This window comes from Onychomys torridus, chromosome 18 (genome assembly GCF_903995425.1).
Source record: "Onychomys torridus chromosome 18, mOncTor1.1, whole genome shotgun sequence".
Lineage (NCBI taxonomy): Eukaryota > Metazoa > Chordata > Mammalia > Rodentia > Cricetidae > Onychomys > Onychomys torridus.
The window spans coordinates 63,157,807-63,171,745 of NC_050460.1; the positions used below are offsets into that span (position 1 = coordinate 63,157,807).

Consider the following 13,939-nt stretch of genomic DNA (forward strand, 5'->3'; position numbering starts at 1 on the left):
ATATCAAGCCTCTGAGCTCTATTTATCATCAGAGACTGTAACTCAGAAAGCCAAACTGGCAAGCCTGGAACGTTCATTGTTCATAACAGCTGATTCAAAAGGCAATACAGGTTCATTCAACTAATGGGTTTATTACATTTCCTGCATTTGCTGCCAGTAAATCCTATAGAACATTCTTCATGATGTTTTACAACCCTTAAAACTTCTAAACAAGGCCGGGCGGTGGTGGCGCACGCCTTTAATCCCAGCACTTGGGAGGCAGAGCCAGGCGGATCTCTGTGAGTTCTAGGCCAGTCTGGGCTACCAAGTGAGTTCCAGGAAAGGCACAAGGCTACACAGAGAAACCCTGTCTTGAAAAACCAAAACCAAATAAAAACAAAACCAAAAAACTTCTAAACAAGCTGGGTGGTTGGTGGTGCACACCTTTAATCCCAGCACTCAGGAGGCAGAGCCAGGAAGATCTTTGAGTTTGAGGCCAGCCTGGTCTACAGAGTGAGTTTCAAGGCAGCTGGGGCTACAAAGAGAAACCCTGTCTTGAAAAAGAAAAAACAAGTTAAGGCCAGTGAGATGACTCAGCTGGCAAAGGCACTTGCTACTGAGCCTGAGATCCAGAGTTCAATCCTCCGAACCCACACGATGGAAGGAGAGATTCAGTGCTGGAGATCCCTGCCTTCTGCACAATGGAGACTGTCCTTGGCCTCCACACAATGAACACACTCACACACAATAAACAAACAAAGTAAATAATAAAGAAATGTAACTTTAAAAATTGAAAGAAAAACACTTCATTCAAAAGATACTACATTGTGCCATACAAATTTTAAAAACTTAATACTTGCCGGGCAGTGGTGGCTACGATTATAACCCAGTACTTGGGAGGCAGAGGCAGGCGGATCTCTGTTGAGTTCGAGGCCAGCCTGGTCTACAGAGCAAGATCCAGGACAGCCACGGCTACACAGAGAAACCCTGTCTGGAGAAACATTAAAAAAGTGTTAAAAACAAACAAACAAACAAACAAACCCTTAATACTTTATTCATTATTACCATGTGTGGGCATATTGCATATGATGGGGGATGGATGCGCGTCATGACTTGGATGTGGGTGTCAGGTGACAATTTGTAGTAGTTGGTTCCTTCCTTTCTCCATGGGCTGCAAGGACCAATTCACATCATCCGGCTTGCTTAGGGAACACCTTTATCCATTGAACCATGCCACTGGCCCTGGCTGCGAATTTTGTTATTTTATTTAGATATTCTGTCCTTTTAGAAAAGTGGATGGATACTTAGGTGTGTTTTGTGTATTAGATGGCAGGGAAGATGGAATGGCCAGGTATAAGGTTGGTGTCACCTACAGGCTAAGGCAGAAATTACCACCAGTTCAGGGCCAGCCTGGCCTACATAGCAAAATTCTGTCTCAAAAGATAAATGAGGGGTTGGGGATTTAGCTCAGTGGTAGAGCGCTTGCCTAGCAAGCGCAAGGCCCTGGGTTTGGTCCTCAGCTCAGGAAATAAAATAAAATAAATATAAAAATATAAATAAGTAAAAGATGAGTCACCAGTAATGAACAGTAGGCCAGAGCGCAATCTATAAACACTTCAAGTTCTGCCTCAGAAGAAGTCCAGCGCTCATCTCAGAGCGTTGACTGTTGGAAACCCACAGAGTGCTCATTTGGAGCATCCAGAAGCAAGCCAAAGTCTGCAAGCCAAAGCCCTGTGGGGAGCTGAAAGGGGAACCAGGACATGTGGAATGGGTTACCCCAGGCTTCAGTGTCGGCTGTAAGATGGTAAGTGTTTATCTCACCTTACTCTGGTTACTGGTTCACAAACACACTTGTGTCCCAGGCCATGGGCCAGCTATGATGGCTTGTGTTTGTGAATAAACAGTTTTTATTCTCAAACCCAATATTGGATACTGGGAAGGTTTTTGTTACTTGTATGAGGTGGTTTGTTTTTTTTTTTTTTTTTTTTTTTTTTTTTTTATGTAGCCCAGTCAATTGCATTTTATATAATTTTTGTTTTGTTTTGTTTTTGGGGCAGGGTTTCTCTGTGTAGCTTTGCGCCTTTTCTGGAACTCACTCTGTAGCCCAGGCTGGCTTTGAACTCACAGAGATCCGCCTGGCTCTGCCTCCCAAGTGCTGAGATTAAAGGTGTGCGCCACCACCGCCCAGCTGCATTTTATATAATTTTTAAAAGATTTATTTATTTAAGCTTTGTTTTGATTTTTAAAAGATTTATTTAAAATTTTGTTTTCACGTTATGTGTATGGATGTTTGTTTGTTTTTTGAGACAGGGTATTCCTGTGTAGTTTTGCGCCTTTCCTGGAACTCGCTTTGGAGACCAGGCTGGCCTCGAACTCACAGAGATCCACCTGCCTCTGCCTCCCGAATGCTGGATTAAAGGCGTGTGCCACCACTGCCCGGCAGTGTATGGATGTTTTGACTACTACCTGCAGTGCCTGTAGAGGCCAGAAGAGGGCGATGGAGCCCCTGGAGCTGGCGTTACAGACAGCTGTGAACCATCAAGTGGGTGCTGTGCATTGAACCCGGGTCCTCTGAAAGAGCAGCACGTGCTCTTCACTGCTGAGCTGTCTCTCCAGCTCCTGCCTCATATGAGTTTTAAATAGACTTCATTGAAAAGAAAAACAAATCTGCAAGCCTTAAACTAGGATTTGTCACTTGTCACACTAGGATTGGAAACAGTGAACTCGGTTACAGACAGAGTTTGAGGTCACCAGGGGATACACAAGGCCCTATCCCTAAATAAATAAGTCTCAGGACTGTAACAACAAAATGACCAACAGACAGTCATGGGGACTTGAGCAGTCTCAAAAAGAAGCTAGAAGTGAGCCCAAGGAGGCTGCAGCTCAGCCTTGGCAGCATGCCCCTCTGCAGTTAAACATCCCTGAGGCTGCAGCTCAGCTGCTCCACTCTGTCACAAACTTAGGTGCCAAGACATTTCCCCCACATGTGCACTATAGGAAGGATCTGCATCCTAAGAGACCTCGGCTTCACTGTGGTCCATTGACACTGTGGCTTTAAAGCCCTCCCCTTGCCTCTCTAGAAGATCATGGGAAAAATACACAAAAGGAGATCTGGTCTACCATGATATAGAAGAAACGTTTGCTAAATGTTAGATATTTCAGAAGCTAGGCATGTAGGCCCCATACCATAACTTCAGTTCCAAGGGGGTTCAATACCTCTGGCTTCCTGAAGCACCCACACTTACCCTCACACACACAGTTAAAAATAATATAAATCTCAATGTTTTTGAAGTTGAAAATATCGGCATAAAAGGACTAGAGGGGCTGAGGATGTACTCAGTTGGTAGTGAGTTAGCTGGTTAGCTGATATGTTTTTTTCAGATAGTAAGTTTCCCCACTGGTGCAGTAAGCCAGATCAAGCCAAATTACAGGCTTATTGAGAACAAAGCAATTCCCCGGTGGGTTCAATGGTCTCAGAAAACAGGCCAGAGAAGTCACGCCCTCAAGCTAAGGTAGGGAAGTTTTATAGATCTTGGGTGAGGGGTGATGACATGCCGGCCAGGGACTGGGACTGTCCCCAAGTATGGCCAAAGGCTAGGGCCAGGGCAGGTACTTAATTGGACTGGTCATGTCACGAAGGTGGGTTGCACCCTCTGCCAGAAATGTGGAACTGGACTTTGGGTGCCATTCCTGTTCAGAGACTTTTAGTGCGGGTGGGGCTGGGGAAGTAGGGCAGATGGGCTTTCCCAGCTTGTGCAGGGGCAAGCTGGAAGCACCAATCAAACATTAGCTTAATTGATAAGCACCAATCAAACACGAATTCTGGGTTTGATCCCTGGCACTGTGTATACTAGATGTGATGGTCCATGCCTATAAACCCAGCACTTGGGAAGTAGAGGTGGCCTACACCTGTAATCTCAGGATTGAGGAGCTAGAGGGCAGGTGGATCAGGAGTTCAAGACCAGATCCTAAAACACAGCAAGTTCAAGACCAGTCTAGGCTACTTGAGACCCTGTCTCAAAAAAACCCACCACCACCAAAGGCAGTTTTTTCATTGCTAAGCCTGCCTGGTTTTTTTTTTTTTTTTTTAATTTTTTTTTCTCAAAAGAGTAACTTTCCCAGCCCACCCTTTAATCCCAGCATTTGGAAGGTGGAGGCAGGTGGATCTCTGTGAGTTCCAAGCCAGACTGGTCTCCAGAGTGAGTTAGTTCCAGGACAGCCAGAACAGCACAGTGAGACCTTGTGGAAGGGGAGGGGGGAGGAGAGGAGGATGAAGGAGGGGAGAGGGAGGAGGATGAAGGAGGGGAGAGGGAGGAGGAGGGAGAGGAGGCAGGGGGAGGGGTGTAACTTTCCTCTCCCCATTTCTGGCTCTTTGAGTACCCTTCCACACACAAGCACGCTTGCTTGCCCTGACACCCGGGGCTACCTCACTGGTTTGGTGAAGACACCTGCTCCCTTCCTTTCTACCGCTGACTCTAGACCTCTCTTGCTGACCCTAACTCCAAAACCACAATGATTTCCTTCCCCGGAGTTACTAAGAGCCACAGCTTGCCCACCCTCTTATTTTCCTCTCCAACGCTAATAAGACAGAGCCACTTTCTGGAGATCTAAGAACCCACAAAAGAAAAACCTGATTTCCCAACAACGTGCTCACCCCCACTAAATTCTGCAGAAAGCCACTCAGGGCCACGGTGTGCTCTGCTGCACACCCACAGCGCTCGAAAGTCCCCTGAGAGAAACAGACTCTGCCATTCAGAGGTCTGCCCAGCTGCTCTCAGCCGCCTTGGCCTTGACCAAGCCCTTGTCCCGGCCCTACATCCTGCGGTGTCCGGGCACCGCCACTTACCTGCAGGGCCACCCGAAGCCCTCCCTGCTTCATAGACCTAGGCCGCGCACAGATCATGAGCGTGACCAGGAGGCATGGAGCTGCCGGATGCCCTGGATGGCTCTGCTGGGTTACTACAAACACAGCCAGCAGGGGCTGATCCACTGTGATGTCGCCCTACCGGCGCCTCCTCCCTGTTTACCAGCAATTCCCCCAGGAGGACTGAGATTATCATCACTCCCTGACCGGGCCCTGTGCACCTGGGCCATTGCAGCCAGGTGGCTTAGCTCACCGTGGGAGAGGGCTGGCATTGCTGAGGTGTGCAGGGCCTTCTCGCAGGGCAAGTGCATCAAGTGGCGGTGTGCAGATTCCCCCAAAGCAAGTGTGACCCCACACCCCAGAACGGGTGGGAAAGTCATCCTGAGGTGCTAGGCCCTGGGTTTCACTCTGACCTGAGGGATGGGGAAGACCGAACTCAGGGCATGGGAGCTTGTGGAGACCAAGCCTGCTGGGATGGAGCCTTCCAGAAGCGGGCAGCTGTGGCGATGCCTTTTGGAGAACAGCAGAGATAGACTTGTCATTTTTAGCATGAGGGGCTGTCTGAGCCCCTTACCCTGAGGTGGGAGCCCCCACCCCTTCGGCTCCCATCCCCATCCTGGGGACCACTGCTGGCCTGGTTCTCTTTGGAGTTTTAGTCACTGGAGCTGTCAAGATGGGCAAGAGGAACATGGAGTCTCTCACGTGACCTCCCAGGCCGGCTTAGAACTCGCTATATAATCCTGAGGGTTAAAGCTTTGCTACCTCACTGGACTCTCCCTGGAGCCTGGGTATGTCTGTAAGGGCATTCCCACAAGGTAGGAAGACCTACCTGAATTGTGTGGAACCGTTTATAGAATGGGGGACCCAGACTGAATTAAGGGGGGGCACTGAAGAATTCAAGCATTCTTTTTGTTTGTTTGGTTGGGTTTTTTTTGTTTGTTTGTTTGTTTGTTTTTCGAGACAGGATTTCTCTGTATAGCCCTGGATGTCCTGGAACTTGCTATGTAGACCAGGCTGGCCTCAAACTCACAGAGATCCACCTGCCTCTGCCTCCCGAGTGCTGGGATTAAAGGCGTGGGCCGCCTCCGCCCGGTGGAGGATGTATTTTTCAACAGGAAAACAAGTACTTGGCATTGTTTACAAACCCAAAGAACTTCTGAATCCACCTGTCAAAATAACAAATTGTTACCAATCACCAATGGGCAAAACAAACTTCTCCTGAGAAGTACAAGACCCAGCTTGTCCGCGGGCGGCCAGCTCCAGCTATGTCGAGGAACACAGGTAAGGGGCTAGCTTCAGGCTAAGATAAATATTTCACTTAGTATGTGCTGTTTCTCGGTGTTGGGAACATAAACTTGGACATTAAATGTATTGTTTAAGAACTGAGGTGCTGGCCAGGTAGCTCAGTGGGTAAGAACGCTGCTGCCCTTGTGGAGGATCTGGGTTTGAGCCCCCACACCCACATGTCGGCTCACAGTTGTCTGTGGCTCCGGGAAATTTGGCATCTCTTCATCTGACCTCCCAGGGCACTCCCACTCCCCACACATAAATAAAGCATAAATTCCTTTTTCTTTTTTTTCCGGAGACAAGGTTTCTCTGTGTAGTTTTGGTGTCTGTTCTGGATCTCACTCTGTAGACCACCAGGCTGGCCTCGAACTCACAGAGACTTTGAGTGCTGTGCTGGGACTAAAAGCATGCACCACCACTGCCTGGCAAATTCTTTTTTATTTTATTTTATTTTTTAATTAAAATTAAAATTAACTGCCGGGCGGTGGTGGCGCACGCCTTTAATCCCAGCACTCGGGAGGCAGAGCCAGGCGGGTTTCTGTGAGTTTGAGGCCAGCCTGGGCTACAAAGTGAGTTCCAGGAAAGGCGCAAAGCTACACTGAGAAACCCTGTCTCAAAAAACCTAAAATTAATAACTGCAAGAAGACCACTAAACTCATTCATCTCTGTGAAAATCTCTAACTGCCTCACTGTAATAAATCTCATAGTTCCTATTAGCACCAAGTTACTAGTGAGTAAAACTAATTAAGAACTCCAACTAAAATAAGATTACATTCATTTTAAATTATTATTTATTATTTTTTTTTATTATTATTATTATTATTATTATTATTAATTATTTTGGTTCTCTGAGGCAGGGTTTCATTGTGTAGCCCTGCCTGGCCTCGAACTCACAGAAATCCACCTGTCTCTGCTTCCTGAGTGCTGGGATGAAAGGTGTGCACCATCTTCCAGGCCACATCCATCTTTCCACTTTGTCTTCAAGGAGTTCTGAGAGATAGCTCAGTGGGTACGGACGCTTGTAAATCCTAGAGGGTAGAGAGGGGGCTCCGTGATTAGAACTGGAGGTTGTGCCAAGCATCCAACCGGCTGACTCAGCCACCTGTAACTCACACACTTATCTTGCAAAGCAAATAAATCTTTAACAAAAGAAAGAGGGGGCTGAAAGAAAGAGGCAAGAGAAAGTAATAAAATGAGAAGAAAAAGTGGAAGACTGAAAAAATAAGAAATAAAGGATGGGAGGGAGGGGTGAAGGAATGGCCTGTTATCCCGGAGCTCCACCTCAGCGCTTCCCATTGGTTGGGGGAGGGCACATGACCTCTGCAAACAGCTGGTCGGAGCACGTGCTTCTGAGCAGTTAGGGCTTGGAGCCTTGGGCTGCAGTAGAGCCAAGGCCAAGGTGAGGAGGTGTTGAGAGCCCCGTTGAGCGGTGTTAAAAATCCCAAGTTGCTTCTCAGAGGAGTTCTGGCCTTGGGAGCCTGGGACCGAGGCCCCCTCCAGCCAGTAGCCATTTTTGAAACAAAACTTACCTGCATGTCTGTCTGTCTGTGTACTACTATGTGTGTACCTGGTGCCTGTGGAGGCCAGAAGATGATGTCGGATCCCCTGGAACTGGAGTTATAGATGGCTGTGAGCTGCATCTGGGTGCTGGGAATTGAACCTGGATCTTCTGGAAGAGCAGTCAGTGCTCTTAACCACTGAGCCATCCCTCCAGCCTGTACAGCCACAATTTATATCCCTTCCCCCCCATTCCTGAAGCATTTGGGAGTTCTTTATCGACATTTATTCTTTACAAGGTCCCCAAAGTACCCAGGAATCGTTGACACTCTGTGTTGCTTAAAAGCAATCTAGACACTTACACCTATACCCTAGCTCATAGGAAGGGAAGAAGAAATAAACACAGTTGCATCACACACACACACACACACACACACACACACACACACACACACACACGCGGCATGGAGGTGCCTTTACAAAGTCAGTGGCTCCCTTAAACACTTCATTTCTCGTAGGTCACGGTCCGCTTTCTCAGCCTGAGGAGGACAACGCTGACCAGAACCAGCCAGAAGAAATCCAGTCAGTGACCATGCAGCTGAGACAAATTGGGGACAGTGTCCATCACAGGATGGTTCAAGAGGTGAGATCACAGTGTACCCGGGGAGGGGGGGGGGCTGCCAGGTTGGAGGAAGAAAGGGAGACAGAACAATGGCTGCCAGGTAGTCAGGGTGCTCAGGAATGATCAGAACTCATGGATTAATGGTGTGTAGGGCACCAAACCTTATACCTACAAGCTATGACCCTGGGGCAAAGCCAGCCTTGGGTCTCACACCTGTACCTCACACTATGGTCCAAGGACAGTTGGCACAGCACCTCTGGGCAGCTGATGTGCCATGAGGCAGCGCCACAGCCGGCAGCGCCAGCGGATGCATCTCTTCATGTATTCTGGGGGGAATCTGTGTGGAGGTAGCACACAGCCCAGTTTTAGAGGCTCCGTCTTCTCCGGCGAGAGATACTAAGGGACACCAGGGTGGACTGATGGGTACTTTCTGGAACATTGGGGGTGACGAAGCCCGCAGCAAGCATAGTTTCTTCTAGAGGCTCCCACAGAGTGTTTGCCTCCGCTGTTGTCTAGCTGCCTAGTCGTTTTGAAGAACAATTTCTTTCCTTCTTTTGCTAAGCGCCCCCTTTTGTTTCAAGACAGGTTTCTCTGTGTAGCCCTGGCTGTCCTGGAACTCACTCTGTAGCCCAGGCTGGCCTTGAACTCACAGAGATCCGCCTGCCTCTGCCTCCCAAGTGCTGGGATTAAAGAGTGCTGGGATTAAAGGCGTGCGCCACCACCGCCGGCCTGTTTTGTGCTTCTTAAAATATTTTTGATTTTGCCATTTTGTTCTACCTGTTTATTTTATATAGTTATATAGTTTTTGTTACTATGCCCCTCCCACCCCCAAACCCAGACCATGTAATTTCTCCGTATACAGGTTTAAGATGCCACACTTGGAAGCCAGGTTGGTGTCTCAGACCTGCCACCCTAGCACTTGGAGGCAGAGGCAGGAGTTTGAGGCTAGCCTGGGCTACTTGAGACCCTGTCTCAAACAAAACAAAACAACCCCAGTAGCAGCACATTTCCACTTCTTAACTTAATGGGGATCTTTGTACCTCTGTAGGTCCTTCCTGGGTTTTGGAAACTGTCCCTCTGGGAACACAGGCTCTTTATTTAACCAAATTAGCCTGATTGGGACTTTGCATTGTCCCCTGGGACCTGAGTTATGTAGTAATGCAACAGAGAATTTCGAGTTTATTCCATGAGCTCCTCTCTGAGAGATTGTCCCAGCAGCTCTGTGAGTTACGGCAGCGTCCTTGTCAAGGCAGGTGAGGGCCAGAGACATGGCACAGCCTGCCTAAGGCCACCAGCTGAGTGTGAGTGTCGAACCGGTGATTTATAGACCGAGTGCTCCACGGTTTTTCTTACGGCCACACCAGAGGAATAGGCATTCAATTTTTCTAAGTGATGTCAGCTACAGAAAGGGTCCAAATCCCCTGTTTTTCAGTTACTGACAGAACTGAGTCCACATTCCTTATTCTGTGGCTGGTGGCTTTCCATTAATTGGGCTGGTCACTCGAATATCCAATCTCCTATCATGCTCCTGCTGTGTGCTACGTGCTACTTAAACACGGAGTTACAGCCTTGATCAAAAGGGACAAAACTGTGACCTCACCAAGTGTCTGAAGAAGCCAAATAGGAAATGAAGTGTGTAGTTAGATAGTAGGAAGTGTCTGGGAGCAAAAGACAGAAGGGAAGGGAGACGGAGCTTTAGGACTGACACCTGCTGGGGGCTGGAGGGATGGTTCAGAGGTTAAGAACACAGCCTGCTCTTCCAGAGGTCCTGGGTTCCATTCCCAACACACACGTGTCAGCTCCCCCTTGCAATTAGTTTCAGGTGATCTGCCGCCCTCTTCTGGCCCCAGTGGGAATTGCATACAAGTGCTGCACAGAGGTACATGTGGGCAAAATACCCTTAAGAGCAGGCAAAATACTCATACAGGCATTGGAGAGATGACAATTAAGAGAACGTACCGCTCTTCCAGAGGACCTGAATTCAGTACTCAGAACCTCATGTAGGTGGTTCACAACCACCTGTAACTTCAGTTCCAGGGGCATTCAATCACCTTTGGCCTCTGTGGTAACTGCACTCACATGCACACCCCCTCATACATAGACATAGTAACCATAACAAATAAAACCGCCGGGCGGTGGTGGCACACGCCTTTAATCTCAGCACTGGGGAGGCAGAGCCAGGCGGATCTCTGTGAGTTCGAGGCCAGCCTGGGCTACCAAGTGAGTTCCAGGAAAGGCACAAAGCCACACAGAGAAACCTTGTCTCGAAAAACCAAAATCAAAACAAAAAATAAAAAATAAGCTATATGTGTGTGTGTGTGTGTGTGTGTGTGTGTGTGTGTGTGTATGTGAGAGAGGCTTCAAGAAGAATGAAGGGCAGATTCACTGAGAAGCTATAAGGCCTTCCAAGAGTTGGGGAGGGGGTGCTGTGCAGGCCACTGAGCCCCTGAGGCAGGAGTGGTCCATCTCTGAAGAATGGCCAGGAGGCCAGTGAGTCTGGCCCTGAAGGAAGAGAAAACAGTGGAAGCTGGTGGTGCACATAGACAGCCGCAGCACCTCGGAAGGCTGGGGCAGGAAGATCACATGACCTAGTGTGGAGCGTGAGTGACAGGGTAGCCATGGAGACAGAGCCAGACCCTGTCTCAAAAGCCAAAAGCCAACCCCAAATAAAAGCATGTGGCCAGAGGGAGGTGAGTGACAGCAGATCATAAGGGTCCTTGATGTCACCTGAAGGGCTTGTCCGCTCCCCCATACACACTGGGGGTTGAACCCAGGGTCTCACAAATGCAGGCAGGTGCTCTATGGCAGGCTGTATTCCTACCTCTTTTTTCTTTCTTTCTTTCTTTTTTTTTGGTCCTTCAAGACAGGGTTTCTCTGTGTAGCCCTGGCTGTCCTAGAACTTGCTCTGTAGGCCAGGCTAGCCCACTCAGAGATCCACTGGTCTCTGCCTCCCCAGTCTGGCACCTTGCTCAGCTAACTCTTTGCTTTTCCTTTGGGGGAACTGTCTTAGTTAGGATTTCTATTGCTGAGACACCATGACCACAACAATGCTTATCGAGGAAAAACATTTAATTGGGATAGCTTGTATTTCCAGGGGTTGATCCGTTAGCATTGTGGTTCTACGCGGTGCTGGAGGAGGAGCTAAGAGCGCTACATCTTAACCTGAAGGCAACAGGAAGTGGTCTGAGACACTGGGCGTGGTTTGAGCATATGTGAGACCTCAGGGCCCACCCTCACAGTGACACACTTCCTGCAAGGCCACACTTAATCCAAAGCCACACTTCCTTTTTTTTTTTTTCCAAGACAGGGTTTCTCTGTAGCTTTGGAGCCTGTCCTGGATTAGCTCTGTAGACCAGGCTAGCCTCGAACTCACAGAGATCCGCCTGCCTCTGCTTCCCAAGTGCTGGGATTACAAGCGTGCGCCACCACCGCCCGGCTTGCCACACTTCCTGATAGTACCACTCCCTATGAGTTTGTGGGGGCCAATTACATTCCGACCACTACAGGGATGGGGTCTGTTTAGCCCAGGAGTCCCTGAAACCTCAATGCTCCTCTGGTCCCAACCTTCCCTGGAGGTGACAAGTGTGTGCTACCATCCCTGGCCAGGACTTTTCTTGAGTGTGACCAAGCCACAGGGAGGCTCCTGGGTTGGTGTTGGTGTCTGAAGCCGGATCTCATCCTCCTCTCGTAGACACAATGCCCGAGACCTTCCTCCTGCCCAGCTTTGGCTGAATTTGTCCCTCCTCCTCACTCAGCTATGTCTTTGTGGTCCCGGGTGCTCCAGACGGGGCTTGGTTGCTTGTCTGAGACCACCCGGAAGGGTTCTGGGATGTGGCCCCCGGCCCCCCCACTCTAAGCCAGAGGAATGGGGTCCCAGGCCTGAAGAGTGCCCTGATGATCAGGATGGGAATATGCCCCAAGGGTTGTGGTGCATGTGAACATACAGGAGCCGGTTCATCACCCCAGTCATGCACTTAGAACTGGGCTGCGTTGAATGAATGAATATTTTGTATTTGTCAAATTTGTAATTCTGAACTTTTTGTTTAGATTAGCGATGGGGGAGGGGCTAGCCAGGAGAGAGAGAAAAAAAAAACAGCCAGCGTGGAGGTCAGAGGATCACTTGCAGGATTCGGTTCTCTCCTACCACCCTGTGCTGCTGGGGGTGGGGGGATGGGGAGTAGGGGGGATGGGGAGGTCATTAGGCTGATGGCAAGTGTCTTCACCTGCACAGACATCTTGCCAGCCCTGAACTAGCAACGCTAAACACAAAACAACTGTCTGTTCACACAGCATCTTCCACAGGAAGCGGGGGAAGCGCTGGTTCCTTTTGTGGTGCCGATGTTCGTGAGAGGTCAGGTGCTGCTGCGGTTTTTCTGGAACAACCATTTGCTGTGAAGGCCAGACAGACAAGCCCTGCCCTCCGGCTGCTCCCCAAGGGGCGGGAGTCCTGCCCGGGACTCAAACCCTCTCCAGCTCTCCTTCCCCCACTGCTGAAGGTCCGAGTCTGTGATGGTTTTGCTCAACAGCAGGTTTGATGTCCAGAGCGGACAGATGGTGGAGGCAGCCTCCCGGGCCTCCTGCTGAAGCCCGAGAAGTCAGGAGCCTGGGAGGCCTGACCACACAGAGAACGTCACAAGTGGCCCCTTGCAAGCCTTCCCACAAACCTCTGGGGCCTCTCCCTGGGTCATGCCCTCTGACCTTCTGACCCTGCAATTGTCACCCGTATCTAGATCTTCAGGACCGACTCCCCCTGGTCCACCTGGGCCCCAGCTCCGATGTTCTGTGCACAGCAGGAAGGAGTCGGGTCTTCAGTTCTCAGAACTGAGCCCTGGCCCAGCCACCCTCTCTTCCATGCCAGACCCCATCACCTGTTCGAGGCCCGGCTCCTGCTTTCTCAGGTATAAGGAGCCCATCTTGCCTGGGAGGGTCCCTCAGGCCTTGCCTGCCCCCATTCCTCAGCCCTGCCACCCACAGACTTCTCTCCAGCCCCATCCCATCTAGGGAGCTGTGGCGAGTCAGTCAGGGCTGAGGCCCCACCTTGCTGCTGTCTCTGGTTGCCGTGGCTCAGCCTGTTGGATTTGTTTTCCTCTTTTTCTTGTCTCTTCCATCCTCTTGCTCTTTCGAGGTTTGTCTGTCTCAGAGCCCCTCCCACCCGCTAAAAGAATTTCCAGTCCTAAGAAAGTTCGTTAGTAGTTACAAGTTCTGGGTATGCACATTTGGAGTTCTTGGTAGGTGTTACTTTAAAAAAAAGAAGCGAAATAAACATGATTTTATTGAGCGCAGAACCTCTATGTGTCACCTTTGCAGAGGAGTGATTTCACGTGTTTCCACGTAGACATCTATAATGGTAGACATCTATATCAGGAGCTATTGGGGCCCAGCCCCAGATAACCCTTTCCCAGGGTCCGGATAAGAATCTGCAACCAGGGCTGGAGAGATGGCTCAGAGGTTAAGAGTACTGACTGCTCTTCCAGAGGTCCTGAGTTCAATTCCCATGCACCCATCCGTAATGAGATCTGGTGCCCTCTTCTAGCCTGCAGTCATTCATGCTGTGTACATAATAAATAAATAAATGCTTTAAAAAAAGAATCTACAACCAGCTGAGGATCTCTTTTTTTTTTTTTTTTAAGATTTATTTACTTATTATGTTTACAGTATTCTGCCTACATGTATGTCTGCAGGCCAGAAGA

General features: G+C 49.4%; 1 protein-coding gene across 1 annotated transcript; it reads left to right on the forward strand.

Moving 5' to 3' along the window:
* Window positions 1-5,996: 5,996 nt before the first annotated feature.
* On the forward strand, window positions 5,997-13,668 carry Pxt1 (peroxisomal testis enriched protein 1). The gene is made up of 3 exons (XM_036168365.1): window positions 5,997-6,124; window positions 8,146-8,270; window positions 12,540-13,668. The coding sequence occupies exons 1-3, from the start codon at window positions 6,109-6,111 to the stop codon at window positions 12,642-12,644; spliced, it is 246 nt and encodes an 81-aa protein (XP_036024258.1). The 5' UTR covers window positions 5,997-6,108; the 3' UTR covers window positions 12,645-13,668.
* Window positions 13,669-13,939: the final 271 nt, after the last annotated feature.